General features: G+C 56.6%; 3 protein-coding genes across 18 annotated transcripts in view; 1 reads left to right on the top strand and 2 right to left on the bottom strand.

The window, feature by feature from the left end:
• MAP3K3 (mitogen-activated protein kinase kinase kinase 3) overlaps nt 1-7,591 on the top strand; it is a 59,473-nt gene extending 51,882 nt beyond the window's left edge. For all 4 annotated transcript variants that reach the window (XM_065909400.1, XM_065909402.1, XM_065909399.1 and 1 more), the window contains 7 exons: nt 195-287; nt 895-1,086; nt 1,609-1,757; nt 2,362-2,493; nt 2,975-3,104; nt 3,464-3,641; nt 4,843-7,591. In XM_065909400.1, the coding sequence (XP_065765472.1) occupies nt 195-287; nt 895-1,086; nt 1,609-1,757; nt 2,362-2,493; nt 2,975-3,104; nt 3,464-3,641; nt 4,843-5,071 (1,103 nt within the window). In that variant the 3' untranslated portion in view covers nt 5,072-7,591. The remainder of the gene's footprint in view (nt 1-194; nt 288-894; nt 1,087-1,608; nt 1,758-2,361; nt 2,494-2,974; nt 3,105-3,463; nt 3,642-4,842) is intronic.
• A 1,342-nt stretch (nt 7,592-8,933) lies between these two features.
• LIMD2 (LIM domain containing 2) lies at nt 8,934-11,254 on the bottom strand. Of its 2 annotated transcripts, none has more exons than XM_065909600.1 (5): nt 11,125-11,254; nt 10,280-10,377; nt 10,050-10,094; nt 9,832-9,971; nt 8,934-9,757 (listed from the first exon to the last, which is right to left on the bottom strand). In XM_065909600.1, the coding sequence occupies exons 2-5, from the start codon at nt 10,322-10,324 to the stop codon at nt 9,598-9,600; spliced, it is 390 nt and encodes a 129-aa protein (XP_065765672.1). In that variant the 5' UTR covers nt 10,325-10,377; nt 11,125-11,254; the 3' UTR covers nt 8,934-9,597. The 2 variants fall into 2 exon arrangements, with proteins under 2 accessions (XP_065765672.1, XP_065765673.1); XM_065909601.1 differs by having other exon boundaries at nt 11,063-11,246.
• Nucleotides 11,255-13,441: 2,187 nt separating this feature from the next.
• STRADA (STE20 related adaptor alpha) overlaps nt 13,442-22,740 on the bottom strand; it is a 28,108-nt gene continuing 18,809 nt past the window's right edge. For 5 of the 12 annotated variants that reach the window (XM_065909472.1, XM_065909469.1, XM_065909471.1 and 2 more), the window contains 8 exons: nt 22,147-22,268; nt 20,592-20,700; nt 20,365-20,488; nt 18,229-18,400; nt 17,619-17,723; nt 15,341-15,582; nt 15,026-15,068; nt 13,451-14,551 (listed from right to left, as the gene is read on the bottom strand). In XM_065909472.1, the coding sequence (XP_065765544.1) occupies nt 14,399-14,551; nt 15,026-15,068; nt 15,341-15,582; nt 17,619-17,723; nt 18,229-18,400; nt 20,365-20,488; nt 20,592-20,700; nt 22,147-22,268 (1,070 nt within the window). In that variant the 3' untranslated portion in view covers nt 13,451-14,398. Of the gene's footprint in view, nt 14,552-15,025; nt 15,069-15,340; nt 15,583-17,618; nt 17,724-18,228; nt 18,401-20,364; nt 20,489-20,591; nt 20,701-22,146; nt 22,269-22,740 lie in introns of all 12 variants that reach the window. The other 7 variants (XM_065909464.1, XM_065909465.1, XM_065909467.1 and 4 more) reach the window with 4 other exon arrangements.

Raw genomic sequence — 22,740 nt, 5'->3', positions numbered from 1 at the left:
TGAGTTCTCCAGAGCCTGGGTAAGCACTGCAAGGTGTCCAGGCGGGGCTGCCGGCAATCTGCCCTGGACGGCTCAGGGGGGAAGAGAAGCCAGGGCTGTATTTAATCTTCTGGGGCCTGCTGCTGTGAGGTCTCAGGTGACCTGGAGGCTCACCTGGGCCTGTTGAGAAGCCAGTGACCCCTATCTTTCCTCAGATCGGGAAACTCAGCTCTATGACAAAGGGGTCAAAGGTGGAACCTACCCCCGGCGCTACCACGTGTCTGTGCACCACAAGGACTACAGTGACGGTGAGTGTGCCTGCACGCTGCCCCCTGCCGGCCACCTCAGGAGGGCTGGTGAGCGCTCTGCCAGGAAACGCTACTGGAACGGGGCGGCCCAGGCACTCCAGGCCCCACGTTTCCTTTATTCCTGAGGAGCTGCATGCAGGCTTGAGGCAGCAGAGTCAGGGTTTTTTTAAAGAGGAGGATGGTATTGTAGATGGATACTGCCTCCAGGAACTCATTCCTTTGTCTGAGGGCACTTTGTGCTCCAGGCACTAACTCTCCACTGCCCTCTTCTGCCTCAGGCAGCAAACGGAATGGAGCTTCCACAGAAGTGTAGGATTAAGATGCCAAGGAAAACAGAGCAGCCATGGATTGGCCCCACGGGTGTTGTGGGGCATGAGGGCCAGCCCTGCACTTTCCCTTTGGCTGGCTTTCCTTAAACCCCCTGGCTGCTTGCTGATTCCTGCTTTTGTCCTGATCCTCAGGATGCTTGAGACATCAGCCATTCTGGCCAGAGTCGGGTGGGAGGGAAGAGAAGATGGACTGGAGCTGGTGTTATGACCTGGTTGGCACATTTGGCCTTGCAGTCAGGGCGCTGACTTGCTCTACTCTGGCCCCTGCACCCCTTCAGGCAGAAGAACTTTTCCCCGAATACGGCGTCATCAAGGCAACCTGTTCACCCTGGTGCCCTCTAGCCGCTCCCTGAGCACAAACGGCGAGAACATGGGCCTGGCAGTGCAGTACCTGGACCCCCGAGGGCGCCTGCGGAGCGCCGACAGCGAGAACGCCCTCTCTGTGCAGGAGAGGAGTGTACCCACCAAGTGTGAGGAGTGGGCCTGGCTGGGGAGGGCCTGCCTGGGGGATGCTCAGGGCCGGGGGCCAGCGAGTCCCCTGGGCTGTTGGGCTTGGCGGGTGGCTGCCCTGGCCCATCCGTACCCAGGGGAAGAGCCTGAGGGGGCAGCAGATCCCCTGGACCTTGGTCCTCACTCCACTGTTGTGTGATGAGCCACTCCTCTCTGGCCTTTAGTTTCTCCATGTTTAAATGAAGAGCAATCTCCTTAATCCCTGACATAATGAGCTGTCTGGGGGCCTTGGAAGTATAAAGGTGTTTAATCAGTTCAGATAAGCATTTAACTGTGATTTTAGCTAGTCCTCTGCTTATCAGGGTGTGGGCCTAGAGGTCTGATTGGCCAGGGCCCTGAGCCTGTTCCAGGTGAGGGTGGAGATGCTGTGCTGAGGTGTGATGACGCCTGGTGAGGGGCAGCTTGGGCCTTCGGACAATGAGGTGGAATGTCGGGAAATAAGTGCATGAACTCTAATGCTCTTTCCTACTGTTCTCCTGCAGCTCCCAGTGCCCCTATTAATTGGCGCCGAGGGAAGCTCCTAGGCCAGGGTGCCTTTGGCAGGGTCTATTTGTGCTATGACGTGGACACAGGACGAGAACTTGCTTCCAAGCAGGTGCAGTTTGACCCAGACAGTCCTGAGACAAGCAAGGTACTGCCTTCCCTACGGTCTGACTTCTAATTCCTCCTTCTCAGCAAAATGCCTGTCTTGTTGCACAGACTAATTGCTTGAGATGCTACAGGTTGTTTCTCCCATCATTCTTCCTCCAAAGCTCCTTTACCATCTACCCCAGTCCTAGGAAGAGATTAGTTAGTACCTAGCTGCCCAGACTGGCTTGGATGGCCAGTGCCACAACAAGCAACTCCTGCCCCCCAACCCCCCACCTCAGCAGACAGATGCCGCTCTCCCAGCCCCTGAGCCAGGAAGGAGCCTGTCTTTGGAGCTTAGCTTTGGCTGTGGCCTTCACTCCAGTTTGAGTGGACAAATTCAGCAGTTATCTGAACTCCTTAGCTGCACCCACAAACCCATCTCCCACCCCACCGTCTGCTGTCTTCCAGCATGGGAATGCCCCATCCCACAGCTTAGCCAGCATTGTGGGCAAGGGCCAGACAGTTGAGACATTCCCCGTTTTCTTCAGCCGAAGTTCCACGGCACATGGGCTCCTCTGAGGCCACTGACTAGGGCAAGCTGAGCTGATGCCAGGCAGGTAGAACTGAGGCCTGCAAGCCTCAGTGACCACTGGGCCCCTTCCCAGGAGGTGAGTGCTCTGGAGTGCGAGATCCAGTTGCTGAAGAACTTGCAGCATGAGCGCATAGTGCAGTACTACGGCTGCCTGCGGGACCGTGCTGAGAAGACACTAACCATCTTCATGGAGTACATGCCAGGGGTATGTGCCCTGTGACGCAGACGGACATGCAAGAGAGGGACTGTCATGGGGCTGGGACTCTGGAGGAGGGGTCCCTTTGACATGAGTCTGGTTACCTGAGACTCCAGAGGCTCCAGGGGAAAAGTAAGGCAGGGGCAGGACATGGAGTCAGCAGGCCCTGCATCTGGCTGCAGTGATGGTGTGGGGTGAGAATTGTCCCAGGCTCCCCTGACCTGAGGCTTACAGGGCAGCTGTACTATCCAGTAGGTACTGCCTTTACCTGGAGCACACAGACCTCCCTTCTGGGTTTGGGTCACCCTGGCGTGAGGGAAGGGCTGTCTCATACTTTTCTCCAAGCTGCCTGACAGCCCTTAGCATGGTGCCTGGCCTGCATTAATGGGGACTGGACGTCACTCCCTTGCTGAACGTTGGGGGCTGGAAATAGCCTTGCCCTCTTCCCTCCGCCTTCCTGCAGTGACCGCTCTGACTCCTGTGACTTTAGGGTTCAGTGAAAGACCAGCTGAAGGCCTACGGTGCTCTGACAGAGAGCGTGACCCGGAAGTACACCCGGCAGATACTGGAAGGCATGTCCTACTTGCACAGCAACATGATTGTTCACCGGGACATCAAGGGTGAGCGGGGCAGGCTGTGGGCTCGCCATGACCTAGGAACTCGGGGACTCTCCACCTGGTTGTTGTGAACTTTCTGAAACATGAAATCCTAATGGCTTCCTTGGGGGACTGGTGTAAAGATCAGTTCAGTGATTTGGAAAAACACAGCGAAGGGCTCTGCAGATGCTAGCTGTGGTGATGACTGTTCGCTGCTGTAGATGCCTCCCACCACTAGCCTGTTAGCTCTGTGTGGTTCAGTTCCAGCTCACGAGGCCCCCATCCTACCCAGCAGCCCTTTGGACTGGGAGGGTGGGACAGAAGGAGGATGGCGGCAAGTGCCAGGGGTCCAGGGCTGCAGCCTCTGCCCTTTCATGCCTTAGGAGCCAACATCCTGCGAGACTCTGCTGGAAATGTGAAGCTGGGGGACTTTGGGGCCAGCAAGCGCCTGCAGACCATCTGCATGTCCGGCACGGGCATGCGCTCAGTCACTGGCACTCCCTACTGGATGAGCCCCGAGGTGATCAGCGGTGAGGGCTACGGAAGGAAGGCAGACGTGTGGTGAGTGTGCTGGGGACATGCTGGGACCCCCATCTCCTGGTCTGGGCTTTAGTGGCTCCAGTTTAGAAATGGGGCTGAGGGCTCTGCAGTGTGGCAAGAGTGAGGATTGGCCTCTGGCCAGCGAGGCCAGGTTGCAGGCTCCATGTGAGCAGGGGTGGTAGAGTCTGCAGCAGTACACACAGCAGATGTGTTGTGTTTTCACTCTGAACAGCAACTATTCTTGCTGAGAGCTTAGGCCATGGAAAACATCCCTGAGGTGTTTGCTAAATGCTTGAAAGAACTCGGATCCCATTTGAAGGCCTGGATGGGTCTCTAAGCAGTAGTGGTAGGCTTCGGCTCCCTTTCCTAGTGCTCAGATGGCCTGCAGCTGCTCTAATTTTGCGTCCATCCTCTGAAAGGGCCTGAAAGTTATGAGAGCATCACTTCCTCTTAGAATGTTACTGTGGGGGGGCAGAATAGTGGTCCCTGAAGATGTCCATACCCTAATCCCAAAGGGATGAGTTAGTGTTACCTTATGTGACAGTAGGGCCTTTGCAGACATGATTTTTAAGAATTTTGAAATGGGGAGATGATCTTGGATTATCCAGATAGGCCCAGTATACTCACAAAGATCCTTTTTATAAAAGAGGCAGTAGATTAGAATGAGTAGTAAGAGGTGTGACAAAGGAAACAAGAGGTTGGAGTGAGACCAGAAAGGAGCCATGAGCCAAGAACACAGGCAGCCTCTAAGAGTGGGAAGAGGCCAGGAGACGGGCTTTCCCCTGAGAGCCTCCACAAGGAACGGTCCCGAGTGGCACACTGACTTCAGCCCAGTGAGACTGCCCTTAGATGTCTGATCTCCACAGCAGGAACACACCTAGGCTGCTTTTTTATGCCACTGGGTTCATGGTCACTGTTAGATCAGCAGTAGGAAACCAGTACTGTTATTTCAGAGCACTTTCTGCACATGCTCAGTGGTTCCCCCCTGATATCAGGAAGCAGCCGGGTGGGTGCAGGTTGATGAAGCCCACGTGGAAGAAGTTAACAGGACTGTGAAACCTCTTCTGGCTGTGGGGGCCCTCTTCAGGGGTGTTCACCCCCAGCCTGGCCCATCCCGCCTCAGTGTGTTTCGAGAAAGGCACCTCCTTTCACAACTGTGTGCGGGGCGGCTGGGAGCTTGGGGCTGGCTGTGGGGTGACGCGGGGGTTCTCTCTCTCTCCAGGAGCCTGGGCTGCACGGTGGTGGAGATGCTGACAGAGAAACCACCTTGGGCAGAGTATGAAGCTATGGCCGCCATTTTCAAGATTGCCACCCAGCCCACCAACCCTCAGCTGCCCTCTCACATCTCTGAACACGGCCGGGACTTCCTGAGGCGCATTTTTGTGGAGGCCCGCCAGAGACCTTCGGCCGAGGAGCTGCTCACACACCACTTTGCACAGCTTGTGTACTGAGCTCTCAAGGCCACACTGCTGCCGGCCGCCCCTTCTGCATGGGCGAGGGGCTGCTGAGGGGCTCAGCAAAGTTGGGCCATGGACCATGGAGCTGAGTCCAGCCAGCGTTGTCTGTGCCCTTTTGCTGCTGGGGCCCGGAGCCTGGGAGGGCGGCTGCAGCCTCACGGACTGGGAGCCCCCAGCCTGCCAGACCCGAAGCACCAGCGTCCTCAGCTCAGCCTGGAGGGGAAGGAGCTGGAACAGTGTGCGAGGCACCCAGGGCCCCACCCTCGGGGCTGTGTCTTGACATGGCCATCAGCACCAGACCCCAGAGAGTCTGGGGCACAGGATGGACACAAGGGTCTGAATAGTGTTACTTTCATTCAGAGTGTTACTTTGTTTCTCCTCCCCATGTCTGGAGACCACCAGGGCATCTCTGGGCTGATGAGCCCACCCAAGCCTGAGGTAAAGCCCAGCACCCCACAGCCAATGGAAAGCTGAGGCCTGGGCGGCCCTCTCCCTGGAGCCCCAGGCCAGCTTTGCCAGCCCCTGTCCTTTACCAAAGATGAATGAAGCAACTGTTATGCTGCCTTATTCAGGGAAGGAGGAGCCTGTCCTGCCTGCCCCCATGACCCTGCCCCCCCACCACACACCCTCAAGCAGGGGCCTGAGATGTGGAACTGCCCCCACTGAGGGGAGACCCAGTTCTGTCAATGCAATTGTCTGTGTTTTACAAGTTGGAGTCACTCTTAGGCTGTACCCAGTTTCTAAACTGGCGACTTCGTGTGCCCTCTGGGATCTTGAGTATCCCTGCTGGGGGCTGGGGCCTTCGGCCAGATTGGAAAGAACTGAGGGTCATGGCCCCAGGCCTTGTGCTCCTGGCTGGCACCTGTTCCCCCACCGGAGCAGAGAAGGTGACAGGCAGTATGGTGAGGGCATCTGAGCCGGCTGGCTACCCTGAGTGGTGCGTCCCGCAGAGCTGGGGAGTTGTATCAGGCTGTCTGCGGGTTGTGACCTGCTAGGCCAGAGCTCTGCCTGGTAGAAGGGAGAGCCTGTGTGATGCCACCACCTGTGTCGGGAACCTCCAGCTCTGTTCCTCCGTGGCCAGCCTCGCCCATCCCCACAAGGTCTCAGCCTCTTTCCCTTCTCGCTCCCCTGGGGGTGGAATGGCAGCAGGGCTCGGGGAGCCAGTTATCTTCAAGCAGCTTAGAGTCGGCCTTACTTACCTCAGCCTGGGCGCTGGTCCTTTCTTCCGGCCCCTCCCCTCCAAAATGTGCCTATTGCTAGAGCTCCTCCCTCTCAACACCCAGTTTCCTTGGGAGTTGTTGTTAAAAGAGAAAAAAAAAAAAAAGCCAGTGCCCAGGGATGGGTGTCTCCAAGGAGCTGGGGATTCGCGCCAGGCAGCTCATTGCCAGCCATGCCCACTCCCCCACGGGCACCAGAACAAGCCAAAGCCTTCGTTGTATGTTGACGATGCACTTTTATGAATGTAGTTTCTATCGCTGTTTTTAGCCTTTTCACATCATGTAATGTGAGGCCTTGTACTTGTTAATTTATATCTCAGATCATATTTGATGGTTTTTATATATATCAATTCTAGACTGTTACAGGTGATGGACGCCTCAAGAGAGAGAAGAGCAAACGAAAGCAGCTGGTTTTGCAGGAATGTGTGTTGCACGGTGCCAGTTGGGCCTGAGCCTCTGTTTCCATCCTCGCCCCCAGGGGCCTCCGTCAGGCACCCCAGCCGGGCCCTCTGAAGACAGTGAGTGTATGCTCCTGCCTCCACCTCGGCTCTTGCCCAGGGAGGGGACCGGCCCCTTGTCTCGACCAAAGCTGCTGATTGGCAGCTCGGCCTCTCCACAACCCCGTCCTGATGGCTGTAGCATTCTTCTTGGGCCCACACCCCAACCCCCAGTCCCCGACCCCAACAGGAAAGCGGTGCCGGTGCCAGATGAGACGACTCTGTGTCCCAGGTTCAGGCTCTCACAGAGCCCCACCCCCGGGGTCTTACCTCACAGGGAATGTGTTCTTAAAAATGAATTTGCCAACAAGCCAACAAATCCTACACTCCAAAAAAACGAGACCCTGATTTTTCTTTTTTGTGTGCCAAAAACTGTGGACATGCTGGCTCAGCATCCTCAGGACCAAGCTGTTGCTTAATTTTAATTTATTGTTGTTTTTTTTTTTTTATTAAATAATCCAGATGAAAAGTTGTGGGGCCTAGGATGGCCTGGCCCAAAGGATCTGAAGGGCCATCTCCTAGCAGCCCCAGGCTGGCTGTGGGAAGGGCCATGCCACCATTTGCTTATCATTCCGTGGGGTATTTCGGCCTTGGCCAACCCAAGATGGAGAGGCCAGGGCTGGGGACAGTCCACTCTCCACTGCCCTCCTGCCCACCCCAGCTCTGTGAGTCTGAATTGTGGATCGTGCAGAAGAACCTGCAGCCATAGTTATTTGACTATATCTTGACCGAGGGCTTGCAGTGCAAAGCCAGGCCAGTGTCGTGCATTACTTACAATAAAAGGGATCATTTATACCCAAGGGGTCCTGTGGCAGTGCTTTTGGTTGTGGGGTGGAGGCAATAAGTGTTTACCTGGGAGAAGCCAGGTTATGCTGCCTGTCAACAAGCTTGCGTCCCTCAGCAGAGAACTTGAAATGATTCCCAGAGGGGTCCTGGGCACTGCTAGCTCAGAGGTGGCGCCCTCTCTTCCTCCCCAACTCCTCGGCGCTTTACTGAAGGTGGTCCTACCACAGCTGACTTCCTGAGGCGACACTGTCAGCTCACCCGACTTGAGCGTCACTGTGGCTCAGCTCCCAGGACCTCTGTGGGATCCACTAGTCCTCCCAGCCCCGGGAAGTCCTTGCCGGCCGAAGTCACATCCTTGCGAGGCAGGTTACCGCCACAAGCCACCTCTGCTGGCTCTTCTTGGGTGAGCTGATGCTGTTGCTTAGCTCTGGGTAGAGGAAGACCAACCTCGTCCCCAGCTGAGGCCTCTGGTGCAGAAGTTAGAGCTGCCCTGAGTGAGGGGCTCCGCATTCCCCTCATGCTCTGAGGACCCAGGCTCAGAGTGCCAACCCTGCTTCCTGTTGGCTCTGTCACTTCCAGGGCAGCACAGCACAGAGGCCTATCTACCACCGGATAGGCCCTGCTTCCTGCCCTGTTCTGTGGGCACGAGGTCACTTAGGGACTTAAGGACTTGTACAGGGTTGGGGTCAGGTAGTCCCCTAGGAGTCTGCCGTCTTGTTCTGCCAGTTTACACAGTCCAGTCAGCTGGGGGGGACCAGGACAGTCCCGACTTCCTGTCTGTGTTCTCCTGAGGGGTGGGGTCTTAGGTTCTCCTTGTTTGTGTCACTGTAAACTGTTGTCCCCAAGAGAAGAAGAGCTGTTTCTCCTTTGACTGCTTGGGATGGTGACCATGACTGCCCCATTCCCTGGAGCTGGAAAAGTGGAAGCGAGACCCTGAAGGGGCACACTGGCTCCTTGCTGGGGAAAGGCACAGAGGCTAAGCCCTTGGACACAACTTGTTGGATCCCCTGGTTCGCCCATCCCTTCCTGATTTCCGGGACAAAGAAGATCTAGGTAAGGACTCAGCACCATCACCTGCTCACGGCCCGACCTTGGGCAGCACAGGCTGAGACCCAGTGGGGTTCAGTCCTCAAACTCGCTGAGTGTGACATGGAGAGACCTGGTTGGGAAGAACACCCCCTTTTCTCAGGCTGCCTGATGAGACCCCTGACACCCATCACCCTAACCACCACCCCCGCCAGCAGTCAAGGCCAGGAATGTGTTGGCCTGATGCTGTTCCCCTTCACCTCTGTGTGGTGTGTCCTTCCTGCCGCAAACCGCGCCCCTCCCCCCCATCGGCCATATAATAGACTCAGAATCTGTCGAAACATGTTTAAAATAGGATTGATTACAACAGTCAAAACCGGCAGAAGTGGGAGGAGGGGGAAATGTGGCCCCACCAGCACCCCCCCAGTCCCTGTGGCTCAGCCTGGTGGAGGCTTTCCCTTCCGCTGCTTCTGCACTGTGGGATGGTCCCGGCCCTGACAGGCACGCCCTGCCTCACCTCTGCAGGTGGAGGGGGCCCAGAGCTGTTCCAGTTCCCCTCCCCCTACACTGGGCCCTGGGGGACATAGAGGCCCAGCAGGGGGCACCCTGGCACACCTTCCTCCAGTCTCCATGGCTCAGGACCAGGCTAAGGGCAGAGGTAGATGGGGAGACGTGGGGGCCACATAGGCCCCTGGGTGGCAGTGAGGGAGCTTGGGACCCTGAGGGGGCATGCTGACTCCTTGCTGGAGAAAAGGCACCTAGATAGGGAAGCTGAGTTTGAGGGCCTCCCAGGGGGGCCCTGGGGTGAGGTGGGGTAGGCTGAAAGAAACAGGAAGTAGGGTGGTGAGCAAACCCCAATCCTGGTTCCCGAACCCCCACCGGCTGAGGAAGAAGGAATCCGGGAGCAGAGCCCTGCCCCTGCAACCCTCTGCCTGAGCAAAATGGCCTCATCCCCTTTCCACCCTCACCCGGGGCCCGGCCGTCCAGAGGGGCCTCAGGCTGTCTTGGTGCCAGGGTCCACCTCCTTGTGGGCCCAGAGCTCCTTGTGCTGCTTCCGGCCGAAGCCTTCGTCATAGTTGCCTTTGCTCTTAAACAGCTGCTGAAAGTGGGGCTTGCAGTAGAATTCCCCGTGCAGTGCCGCATAGCTGCCCAGGCTGCAGAAGCAGAACACTGTGGTCAGGTCAGGCCGGGTCAGGAGGGCTGGGGCGGGGTCAGGGCGGGGGTGCACCTGAGCTTGGTGTGGCAGTGCTTGCAGCAGAAGCAAGAGCTGTGGAAAATGAGCTTGTCAGCCACCAGTCGCTCCATGGGGTACACGGTCTTCTGGCAGGAGGTGCAGGTCTCCTTCACCTGAGCCCGAAGGCTGAAGGACTGTTCCGGGAGAGACCATCAGGGGCCTGACGGGCGCCCACCCCTTCCTCCCCGCACAGCCCAGCCTCAGGGCCCTACCTTGGAGCGCTGAACCGTGCTGCTGGAACCGCCACCTTTGGCTTCCTGAGGGAGAGGGCGGTGGGGCAGGGTCAGCTGAGGAGGGCCCTAGACCATCACCAGCCCAGATCCCAGGGACACTCAAGGGGGAAGGGGAGGGAGGCCGGCAAACAGGCCGCTCCTCGTCCCTTCAGGCTCGGGCCAGACACCTGCGGGGATGGAGTGCCCTCCCACCCCGGCTGATCACCTACATGGGAGGGGGTGGCCTGGGCGGCGGCTCCGGCGGCCTGGAACATGGCTCGTTGGAGGCGATGGAGGCCCCGAGTGGAGACGCGGCACCCGCTGGGTTCTGCAAGGGGAAGTCGGTTGGGAGGGCCCTACAAGCCCTTCCCAGCCCGCAGGGTGGGGGTAGGGGTGTTTACAGGCAGGGGGCTGGGGGGCTGTGGTTGGGACTTTCCCTAAGTCATTTCCTGTTGCTCTGGGTCTTGCCACTTCCGCCCCTCACCCACCCCCCGCTTCGCCCGCTCGGGCCCCACGCGGCTCCCCAGGGGGCAGGGGTCCCTGAGTGGAACCATGTGTCCCGGGAGGAGCGGAGTTAGCGGGCAGCGGCTGGGGGAGGGGCTCCGCGCAGTCGCCCGAACGCTTCGCGGACCCGGACGCCGCCTGGCGCGAGGGGAGGTCAGAGGAGGGCAGCCCCACTGGGGCCGCAGCCAGAAGCGGCTGCCCCGGCCTGACCCCGGCCCGAAGCTGCCCAGTGCGGGGCCTCGGCTACGCTCCGTTCGGCGGGCCCAGCCCCTGGACAGCGCCCGCGGGCTGGGCCACCCGCCCCGCCCCGCCGAGCCGCCGCCCGCTCCTCCGCTCCGAACCCGCGTGGACCGGACCCCAGACCCAGGACCCCGGCGGGCCCGGCCTCAGGGACCTCGGCCCCGCCCGGGGGGCGGACGCCAGCCTCGGGACCCCGGGCGAGAGCGACGGACAGAGACGCTCGGCGTCGGGACCCCGTGGGCGGCGGCCCTTGCGCCCACAGCCCCCACCTGGGCCGTCCGAATCGCGAGCCGGAGGCCGGCCCCTCCCCCGGCCCGCCCGCGGGTCTCACCGGGCCCCGGCCTGGGCCGCGGGGCGGGGGTCGGTCTCCGGGGGAAGCCTCGGTGCGAGGAGCGCGCGGGGGCGAGCTGCCGCCGCTGCCAGTGGTCCCTGAGCGGCCGCGGCCGCCGCCGCCTCACCGCGGCGCCGCCCCCGCCGGCCCCCGCCCCGCGCCCGCCCATTGGCTCCGCCGCGCCCGGTGCCGCCTCCGGGGCCCCGGCGCCGCCGCCGACCCCCTTTCTGCGCTTTGTCTTCCCCTCGCTCGGCGTCCCCCGCCTTTGTCTGCCCCCCGCGCTGACCCCGCGCTCCGCACCGCCCCTCGGGCTTCGCGCTCGCTCGCCTCGCGAAACCCGCCGCCCCGTCGGCCCGCTCTGGACCGATGCAGGGACCGGGGCCGAAGGGTCCGCGCCGGAGGCCTCGGGGCAGGGACGAGTACAGGTGGAGACGACTCGCGTGACAAATGGCGCTCCCGACGAGGCGGCGGCAAAGTTTAACTGGGCGCGCCTGGGCTTTTGGCTGCTTCCATTTCCCAGCTCCGTGGGCCCTGCCGGCGTCCCCGCGCGGCTCCCACGCCCCCTCCGGCGCCGAGTCTGCCCGCTGTCAAGGGCGCCCCGCACGGCCGCCGAGATGGCAGGGGCGGCCGGGCACGCGATCCCGCGCCGCGAGGCTCGGCCCCGCCGCAGGGAGGGCCCCCTCGGGCACCAACCCGCAACCCCTTCTGGCGCCAGGCGGCCTGCGGTGCCCTTTGCTGCGGCCCTTGAGAGGCCGCCGTCCCAAAGCGCCTCTGTGGCTCGACCTTGTGGGCTTAGTCACCCCCACTCCCGGCTCCAGCGGGAACCCCCTCCAGGGAAAGATTTCCATCCTTCAAACAAGCAAACCTGGGTTCGTCCAAACCTCATCTGACACAGGGAGCGGGGCCTGAGGATTTGAAGTGGCTTGTTCAAATAACAGAGACGAGTGGCAGGGTTGGCGTCAAGAGGCTGGACCTCCGGACCCCTGCCCCGTGGCCAAGCTGGTGGGCACCGCAAGTCCCGGGTACACGAGGCCAGGCGCCTAACTCCTCAGCCCCGCGAGGAGCACAGGGGAGCCTGTCCCCGTGGCAGTGGCATCTCTGCAGGGACACCAGGGACTGCTGAGCCGCGCCTGCCATCCCGCTGGAAGCTGTTTCACAAAGCACAGCCCTAAACATAGCTCCTGCCCACACGGTGGCAGGAACAGAAAGAGCGGCTCCACAGCGAGGCCCACACACTTGCGCCCCAGCCCCAGGCTGTTCCCATGGCTGCCTCAGGGCGCCCTCCCTGTGGTTCGCTTTTCTCCTCGGCTCGTCCCTCTTTGGAGAAAGATTTACATTCGAGTTGAGCTGCAGCCCTCAGGCCTTCCCGGATGGGGTGCGTGAGAACTGAAACTGTTAAGGGGCCTCTCTTTTCCATCTGAGTTTCCACACCTGTCTGTCTTCAGATTCTCAAGGGGGTTGGGGTGATGTGAGAAAGGTGAAGCCCGCGGAGGTGTGGGGAGCAGCGCTGGGCTAGCCCCTGGGCACCGCCTGGCCCCTTGGCCCTGCCCAGGACCATCCGTGTGCTGAGCTGCAGCCGTTCCCACAGAATCAGCACTCTGCGTGCTGAGGATGAGCTGACGGCAAGGTGAAGCAAGCAGACCAGAGGAAAGAAAACAAGCTGATAATGGTGTGAAGAAAAGGGAACTTGAGGTTTAAAGAAGAAAAAAAAAAAAAAAAACCGAACTGGGCAGGAGGGTTGGAAATAAATGTGAGCTGGCCTGCTCACTCCCTCCATTTCAGGGTTCCCCACTCCCTCCAGGGTCCTGCCTTCTCCTTAACCCCTGTAACTGGGGAAGAGTTTTTTTTTTTCAAAGTGGTGTTAGTTTCTCAGGAAAGGGAAAGCGAGGGCATATGATGGAGTGAAGCAGCTACAGGCAAGAGGAAGGGGCACTTCCTTGGTCTGACATTTGAAGTGCTGGAGCTCACTAGAGGGGCACCCACCCCAAGGGATGGGGATGGGTAGGGGAAGGGGCCCAGCCCGGGTGCATGCAGGCCAGGAGGAAGCACCGTGGAGGAGACCCAGGTCATCCTGACCCCTGGCCCAGACTCCTGGCCACCAGCCAGGATGGAGGGGAGGACCAGGTCTGGGTCTTAGGTTACCTGCTCTCTGAGTATTGGTTTCCAAGGTAAGGAGACACCACGAGTCCTGTTGCACAACAATCCCATTCACCTCCTTTCCTGCCAAAAGGGAGCCTCTTCTGCCTGGCCTTCACTGGCCCAGACATGGTCCCGAGGAAGAGCCAGCACTCAAACCTCAGACCCTTCCTGCTCCAAAGTGTTTTGATGGCTACAGGCTAAAATGGTCCCAACATCAGATAGTTAGAGACAAATCTATCATGGGTTTTAAATGAAATGTGTATTGTGAGGCTATCTTATGAAGAAGGTCACTGCTATGGCTCCATGGGCATGCGTGGAAACGCTCTCAGATGGCAGAACCCAGGGCGGGATGACTTGTGTCTGAGCCTGCGTGGCCAACGCACAATGATGTCACTCTCCAGTGGATTCTCTGAACTTTTTAATTTGTTCTGGCAATGAAACTAACATGGCATAAGAACTTAAGCCCCTCAGGCTGGGCAGCACCAAGGCAGCCAGCAGGGTTCAGTTAGATGGACTCCTGGTGGGAAAGGAAGGAGCTACCCAGATGAACCAAGGGAAGGTTTCCGGGGTCAGGGACTGAGTGAAAGGAGGATGGACCACCCCAGCCTTAATCTAGTGCTTAAAGAGAAAAAAATACCCTGTCCTTCAGTTATTAGGGAGAGACCTGGGGAAACAGGGGGGTGGGGTCCCTCCATGGACCTATAGGATCTGAGAGTAGGGGAGAAGAATGGAACTAGGCTGATGGGAGAGCCGGCATGGGAATAAGTCGCACAGCTCCCCAGGCGAGTCTAACCGTGGGCTTGAACTTCACAGCCCCCATGGCCAGGCCAGGCCAGGCCAGTGTCTCTTCCTTCTGCAGAGGTCATGTCGCCTGAGCTCATAGGACAGGGAATATTAGATTTCTGGCCCCTCCCGATCCCTGGGTGTTGGGGCTCCCTCGTGTCTCAGAAGCCTTGAAGCAGTAAAGTTTCTCTCCAAGAATTGCCTTTCCAGTCCCTAAGCAGCCAACTCTCCTGGTGGAAATGTCCTTTCTGCCTCATCTGCCCTCAGGAGGGTGGGAATGTGGCCAGCCCTCGGGAAGGGTCCCAGAGGCGCACGCAGCCCAGGATGGAGAACGTGCACCTTCTTCAGAGGCTCAGAACTCCCAGTCATCCACCTCCAGCTCTTCCAGGTTTGTTACCAGGCCGAAGATCCCACTGTGATCCTGAGACTGTCTGCCTTCAAAAGTAGTGATGGGGGTGACAGGTCGGAGTAACTCAGGCAGAGCCTCTGAGGCACGTCGCTTGATCTGGGGAAGGAGAGAGAGTTGAGGGTGGATCCTGTTGCTTTGAGCCTCAGGACATGGTGGGGCAAGGGACCATGGCTCAGGGACAGACAGGCTGCTGAAGGCAGCAGGGGAGAGGAAGGAGCAGCGCCTTTAATGGGCTTTAGAAACATGGTCATGTCTGACCCGTCGGGAAAATGAAAGTGTTATGCAGTCATGTCTGACTCTTGCCACCCCATGGACTGTAGCCTGCAAGGCTCCTCTGTGCATGGAATTCTCCAGGCAAGAATGCTAGAGTGGGTAGCTATTCCCTTCTCCAGGGGATCTTCCGACCCAAGGACTGAACCCGGGTCTCCCACCCTGCAGGCAGATTCTTTACCATTTGAGCCTCCTCCAGGGAGGAGGAGACAATATCTAAAGACCGGAAACCAAGGGGACTGAGGGTGGCTGGGGCCACAAGCAAGGCGAACCACCATGGGCCCAGGGAGGCTACTGCACCTGCTTGAAGAACGAGTGGCCCAGGAGCGCGCTGGCGCTTGGTCTGCGGAGGAAGGAGAGACCAGCATCACCCCATGCCGTTTCCAGAATCCTGCTGCCGCCGCCTTACCTTCAAGTGCCCCCTCCTGCCCTTGGCTCCCCAAAAAACAACAGCCAGAGTGACCCAGGCCGGCTTCCTGGCAAACCCTGTGCCACCCGCTCCCGCTGTGGGGACTTCAGACTCCTGTGGGGAACCCAGCCCTTCCCAGGACAGAGGCGTCCTCTCCAGCCCCTGCTGGCTTCCCCCAAGGCCCACCCCGAGCCCGGCAGGAGCACCTCATGTCCGGGTTGCGCTGAAGGCACTGCTCCACGAAGTGGTGGAAGTGGGGCGAGAAGGTGCGGTGGTAGGGGTGGGAGGGCGAGTCGCCGTTGGAGGTCCTGGGGGTGCTGGGGGCCAGGCTCTCGCTCAGGCCCGAGTTGGCCGCCGAGCGTGAGGTGCTCATGGTCAGCTCCTCGGCGGGGATGGTGCTGGTGTCCAGCAGGCAGGGCACCGTGCCGTTCAGCTTCTCCAGCAGCATCTGGGGAGGACAGAGCCAGGGCCGGGCTGGAGGGGCCCCTGGAAGGACCCCAGGGTTCCTTTACAAGTCCACTTTTCCCCACACGAGTGATTCGGGGGCAGCAAAGACAGAAGTGGGAAAAGGCCTGTCACTGTCTTACTTTGGTTTTCTCGACTCTGTACCTAGACAGACATCCATATCCCCCTGTCCAGTTCACCACTCATCCCTCTGCGAGACTCACTTTTCTGAAACATGCATCTGATGCTCCTGTGCTCAGAAGCCTTTGACAGTGCTCCACATGCCCTAGGACAGGAACCCAACACCCTGGCCTGGCCCACAAAGTCCCTCGTGACCTGCCAGGGCTTCCTTCTCCAGCCATGCCACCTGGCAGCCCTGCAGAAGCACTCATACTTTCAGCCATACAACTATCTCCTGTCCTCAGATTCTGTTCTTTCTTGACTGGGTCTGTCACAGGCTGTTCCCTCTGCTGAAAAGCTTCCTTCCACTGGAAGCTCCCATTCTTCACCTGCTGCTGCTGCTGCTAAGTCACTTCAGTCATGTCTGACTCTGTGCGACCCCATAGACAGCAGCCCACCAGGCTCCCCCGTCCCTTGGATTCTCCAGGCAAGAACACTGGAGTGGGTTGCCATCTCCTTCCCCAATGCATGAAAGTGAAAAGTGAAAGTGAAGTCGCTCAGTTGTGTTCCACTCCTAGCGACCCCATGGACTGCAGCCCACCAGGCTCCTCTGTCCATGGGATTTTCCAGGCAAGAGTACTGGAGTGGGGTGCCATTGCCTATTCTTCACCTAGTTAATTCCTATTTGCCTTCAAGTCTCAAGTGTCCCCTCCCTGAAGCCTCCCCGGGTTCCCTCCTCTAGAGCTGCCCTCTGGCCACTCTCCAGTCGCCCCTGTCCCCACGGGGCAGGCCATCTGTGGGTTCAAGGAGAGGCTTACTCAGTGGGCACAACCCCCCCCCCCCCAGGTCTAGATCATGTTCCAGGAACTTGGGCCCCAGGTAATCCTTGCACAAACAACCCAAGTCCACTTCCTAGACTTGGCAAGACCTGGATAAGTCTCTTCCCTGAGTCCAGCTCCAAGGGAGACAATGCAGACTCCTGGCTGTACGTGTGCCGAGAAGCCAAGGGAAGCAGGCAAGTTCAAAGGGGCATGAACAGGGTGGGAGGTGGAGAGAGGCTCAAGAAGGAGGGAACATGTGTACACCGACGGCTGATTCATGCCGATGTACGGCAGAAACCAACACACTATTGTAAAGCAATTATTCTCCAGCTAAAAATAAGTAAATTAAAAAAAGCGGGGGGAGCATGAACGGAAGGAGGCTGAAGGTTGCAAAGGTATGGAGTGGAACGTGGTAGCACTGAACCTGAGAAGTCTAATTCTGAATTAGAAATCGGCCTTCTACACTATCACCGACTCAATGGACATGAACTTGAGCAAACTCCGGGAGATGGTGGAGGACAGGGAAGCCTGGCATGTGGCAATTCATGGGTTGCAAAGAGCTGGACATGAATTAGTATCTGAAGAACAACAGCTTCCAGGTATACTGATCACAGTGAAAAAACAAAACATATTTTATAAACTTAAAAAATTTCTTAGGAACTTTCCTGGCGGTCCAGTTGGTTAAGACCACACTTCTACTGCAGGGGGCATGGGTTCAACCCCTGGCTGGGGAACTAGGATCCTACGGGCCATGTGATGCAGCCAAAAATTGGGGGGAAAAAATGTCAGCTTAAAAGTAAAAAAAGACTCCTGGTATGTGGGCTCCAGGCCTGTGATTATGAGCAGTGCTTGCTTCTGTTACCCCCACCTCCCAGGCTCCATTTCCATCGCAGCTATCACAGACACAAGTAAATGGTTACACAAGTTACACAACCATCCCCCCTGCCCCCCCCCAGACACACTGGGGCTCTTGAAGGAAAAGCCTGGGTTGTTCATCCTAGCATCTCGGGCTGGTGTCCAGAGTGTGGCAGGTCCTCAACAAGCGTTTGTGGGAGGCAGACAGGAAAGGAGGACAGGAGATCCAAGGCTGCAGGCTCACCTGGGTGGCAGGCATGTCTTTAAAGGGGACGTGGCCATTGGCCAGCTCACAGGCTGTGATTCCCACGCTGTAGATGTCAGACTTGGCATCATAACCCTGGAGATTCTGTATTAGGAGAGAAGAGCCACAGGTCACTCCACTGGAGCCTTGGTCGTTGTTCTTAGACAAAGAAGCAGGTGGAAACTGTCCCCAAATCGGGATGAGCTGCGGGGCTTCCCTCACCTGTACACTCAGGAGTTGCTGCTATTTCAGGAGGAATGAGTGTCTGGCTGAAGCCATGTGACAGCAGGAGGAAGTGCTCTGCTTAGCGTAGGGATGCAGAGAGAGCACCAAATGCTTGAGCATTTGGTGCTCTCTTCCCGTAAGATGGGAGCACCTCTGAAGGGAGTCTGAGAGCAGCTCAGGAACCCCAGGGGTAATGACATCACCTTCCAGGGACACAGCACACCTGTGCTGCGAGGGGCCTCCCAGGTCTACCGGCCAACAGGGGAGCCCACTCGGCTCAGAAGCAGAGGGCACCCCCCATCCCTAGAACTTCCTGAAGGCCTCCTTGGGGGGGCGGTATCACGAGTCAGTGGGGGCGGGGGCTCCTGAGATCCTGGGCACCGACCTGCTGGAGAACCTCCGGGCTGAGCCAGGGCAGAACCTTGATGCTGTACTTGGGGAAGTCGTGGACCACACGCTGCCGCTGCCCGTGGCTGATCATGCTGAGGTTGCTGCGTAAACCCGACAGGTAGACCTTCCCATCGGCAGAGATCAGAACGTGGCTGGCTTTGACGCTCCTGGGGGGTAGGGGGTGTGTGTCACCAGGCGGCAGAGGAGTTCCTCACAGCACAAACCTTTGTCTTCACACACTAGACCCAGTCAGCTCTCTCCCCTGGGGCGTGTATTATACACATACATATAGATTATTGCTTCCCTGGTGGCTCAGAGTTAAAGAATCCGCCTGCCAAGTAGGAGACTCAGGTTCGATCCCTGGGTCAGGAAGACCCCCTGGAGAAGGAAATGGCAACCCACTCCAGCATTCTTGTCTGAGAAATCCCATGGACAGAAGAGCCTGGCGGGTTACAGTCCACGGGACTGCAAAAGAGTCGGATGTGATTTAGCCACTAAACAAAATATACATACATATGTGAGTACAGATATACATACATATTATATATACATGAACGAACATGTATTTTTGTGAAAAATTTCAAACATACGTAAAGAGAAAAAACATCATGACCCCATTTACACATGACCAGGTTTTAAAACTTATCTATGTTTTGTTTAAGTTCTCTTTTATGCTCACAGACCACTGCTTCCTCTAGTGTCTTCCTCCACTGCCTTTAATCTGTACTTTCTGTTTGTAGGTGTTCTCATAAAGTGGATTACTGTTTCGCACGCACCTTCTGTTCTGACCTAATGGTCCTGTGTTAGGCAGCCCATGTTTCAGGGTTATGTTTCTGAGCCCCGTTGTGTTGCCAATGGTATACACCTCACTGTTGCTTTTAATTGCTACCAGCACTCTGGAGTGGGGTCTGACATTTACTAATCCATTCTCCTAGGAAGGGGCACTCGTGTTGTCTCTAATCAGCACGAATGTGAAGACCCTGACTGGCTGCATGCGGCCACCTTCTACCATGAGGATGGGAGACCCACCTCCTCACCGCACTGGTCCTCACCCAGCCTCTGAATCCCTGCCAGACCCCCCACAGGCACAAGGTGACATCACCTTGTTTTCATTTGATTTTCTGATTCTTGTTGAGTCATGTCTGACTCTTTGTGACCCCATGGGCTATAGCCCGGCAGGCTCCTCTGTCCATAGGATTTCCCAAGCAAGAGTACTGGAGTGGGGTGCCATTTCCTACTCCTGGGGATCTTCCCAACCCAGGGACCAAACCTGAGTCTCTTAGGTCTCCTGCATTGGCAGGCGGGTTCTTTACCACTGCGCCACCTGAGAAGCCTCGCTAGAGTGTCTGTTCATATGACCATTATTAGTCTTTTGGGTATTCTCTTGTATAAACTTCATATCCTTTGCTCATTTTTCTATTGCTTTGCTATCCTTTTCTTATGGAGTCACAAAATTGGTTTTGGACAAGATGAACAGTTTTCACACTCTAACTCCTTTCTTAACTTTGTCCCTGGTGCCCTGTATTGGAGAGAAAGCTTTAATTGTGATATAATCAAATCGAATCCATCCTTTTTTTTTTTTTTACTTAATATTTTGTGTGTATAAAACATTTAGAAGTTATGGTACGCCTCAGGTCACAAAAATATTTCCTTGCATTTCCTTCTATGTAAGCCTAGAGCTTGCATTTAGGCCTTGAAAACATCTGAACTGCTTCTCTGCATGTGGAATTAGGGAGAGGTCCTGGTTGTATCATCTTCCCTACCCCGAACTGCTTCTCCCCGACACCATCTCCTGAGCAATCTGTCTTTTCCTGAGCCTCCAAGCTGAGGGCTGACTCGGGGGAAGCACACCGCTGGGGTGCTCCAAGGAGGGAGGGGGTGGGTGCAGAGGCCCACGTTGGGTAGTCGGTCCCCTCACACAGTACTCAGGAAAAAGCTGCTCGGTAAAGAGAAAGTCAGCAGCTTCGCACGGACAGGGCAAATGCTCCGCGCCCCCAGCAGAGGCACGGACAGGGCTCGCTGTCGATTTAACCTCTGGCCTCACTGACTTCAACCTTCAACCGTTTCTTTGGGGGCTCACGACCCCAGACACCGCTCGTGTAAAGGGTGAGAGGCCTGCGAAAGCCAGCACCTGTGCACGTAGCCCATGTGGTGGATGTAGTCCAGGGCCTTGAGCGCCCCCTGCAGGATGTAAGCGATGGCCAGCTCGCTCATGCCGTCCATGAAGTGCGTGCAGATGAGGTCCTTGGCCGAGCCTGAGGAAGAGGGCGGAGGGGACAGGGAAGGGCGGCGGCGCATGAGCGAGCTGCCGGCAGAGCGCTCTGAACCCCTCTCCGTCAGGACCCCCTGCCCACTCACCGTATGCCATGAACGACGTGACGACCCACAGCTCGTTGTCTGCAATGAAGGTGGCTCCGTAGGGCAGGATGTTGGGGTGGCTGAAGAGTTTAGAGACGTGGAGCTCCCCCTGCAAGCATTGGTGAGCCGCAGTCAGAACCAGGGGGCAGCGACTGCCCTGGTGGTCCTGTGGCTGAGACTCCACACTCCGCAACGCCAGGGGCCCAGGTTCGATCCCTGGTCAGGGAACTCAATCTCACATGTCGCAACTTACAGTTCACATGCTGCAACTAAAAGAGGCTGCATGCTGGAACTAAGACCTGGTGCAGCCAAACAAATATTAAAAAAGAACCAAGTGGCACCAAGGAGAACACGCAACATGATGGTGGCAGCGTGGACACTACAGGGACCTAGAATCCCAGGAGCAGCTGGGACTGGGATGAGAGGAGCCAGGCTCTGCTGTCTCTGCAGGGAAGTCAGCCCAGCTCCACCAGCTTCTGCCTAACTCTGGCTCTGCCAGCCAATCCTAAAGGGCCTGAGAACCATTCCCCACCGCCAGGGCAACTGCTGAGCCAGCAGAGGGTGGCAGCGCACTGCTTCAGAAACATGAAAAACTGCAGACTGGAGACTTGGGAAGTTAAAAGCTTAGCTCAACTTCAAGGGCCAAGGCACAGAACTCCTCTTTAAGATAATAAAACAACAACAACAAAACATGTTTTCCTATTACAAAGGAAAGTGTTGTTAGAAATGGAAACACAGAAACAGCACATTAAGAACAACTACTAAACATTAGAAGAGATTTCTCCAGCGACCTCAGGTTGAGAGCTCCCTTCCTCAAAAGCAGCTATAGAAAGTGTAAGACTGATGGAATTCTAAAGTAAATGTGGACAAAAGATGTGAAAAAAAAATTGGACAAAAGAACTGCAGAAACTCCAGGGTCCTGGCCTCTGGGAAATGAACCAAGGCCAAACAGCCAGCCCCTTCTAACCTATCCACAGCTCTACAGAATGAAGAAAAGAATCACAGAGCCCAATGCGCTCTCAAACAAACTCAGGTATCTTTTTTTTCAAATAACTGAGCTAGGATTGACTTTCTGTCCCACCCTGAGACCCACAAAACTACTCTGAACATATGAACTGGTATTAGAGCACCTTCGGATGAGTTGAATTCAGAAAAACACTGTAATTGAAGAAGGGGAAGGGGCCCAACCAACTGTACTTAAAATACACTGACTCAGGCCCTTGTCCCTGCACCAGAAAAGACTGTCTGTGTGTGGAGCTTGTCACTTACTAGTGTGTGTGACCAGGGGCGAGTTACTTAGCCTTGCTGAATAATAGATACATGAATAAATGAGCCACAAGGAGTCTCTAGAGAAGAGGGAAATATACATCGGGCTGAGCAGTGCTACAGAATCCTTAATACCAGATGTCCAAGATTCACTGAGAGCTTCCTTAACTTCTTGGCTTGGTCTACCTTCATTTCCTGCCAGCTATTTCAGAAGACAGATGTAAACATGCCTTGTAATGACTACTGGGACTAAGAGCCCACCCTCCAAGTGTCAATCATTTCTGATTACCTGTAAGAACGTCACCATCTCATTGGAGCAAGCCTCGAGGTCAATCCTTCGTACCGTCACATACTCCCCCGTTGGTCTGTACCTCGCTAGATTCACTGTCATCAGGTCCTCGAATCCTTTGCCTAAAAGAAAAGAAGGCCGTGAGCAGGGACAAGAGCAACACCAGCTTTCATCTTCTTTAGAGAGACTTGATTTTAGAATGAATGCATGTATGTGAGTAACTGAAGCGCTTTGTTGTACACCTGACATTAACACAACACTGGAAATCAACTAGTCACCAATTTAAAAAAAAAAAGACTTGATTTTAAAAGAAAATTCAAGTTAGAACTTTCACTTCTCTTATGTCTTGATTTTTTCTTCTTTTATCAGTTCCTTCTCAGACAACTATTCTAACTGATGATGGCCCAGGACACCAGGAGTGTGCAGGAAAAAACTGAAAAAGAGCTCCTCTCCTGAAAGTGTGATTGATCTCTTTCTCCATACCTTGAAGGAGAAAACCACAGAAGACCCTGCCCCAAAAAGCCAGTTTTGTCACCACACATCCTGCTAACTGGCTGACAGCTTCTGGCACACATTCATCTGAGAATGCTGAAA

This window comes from Muntiacus reevesi, chromosome 18 (assembly GCF_963930625.1).
Source record: "Muntiacus reevesi chromosome 18, mMunRee1.1, whole genome shotgun sequence".
In the NCBI taxonomy this organism is placed as follows: Eukaryota; Metazoa; Chordata; class Mammalia; order Artiodactyla; family Cervidae; genus Muntiacus; species Muntiacus reevesi.
The sequence above is the reverse complement of the archived record's forward strand: the minus strand, read 5'-3'. Positions and strand labels throughout refer to the sequence as shown.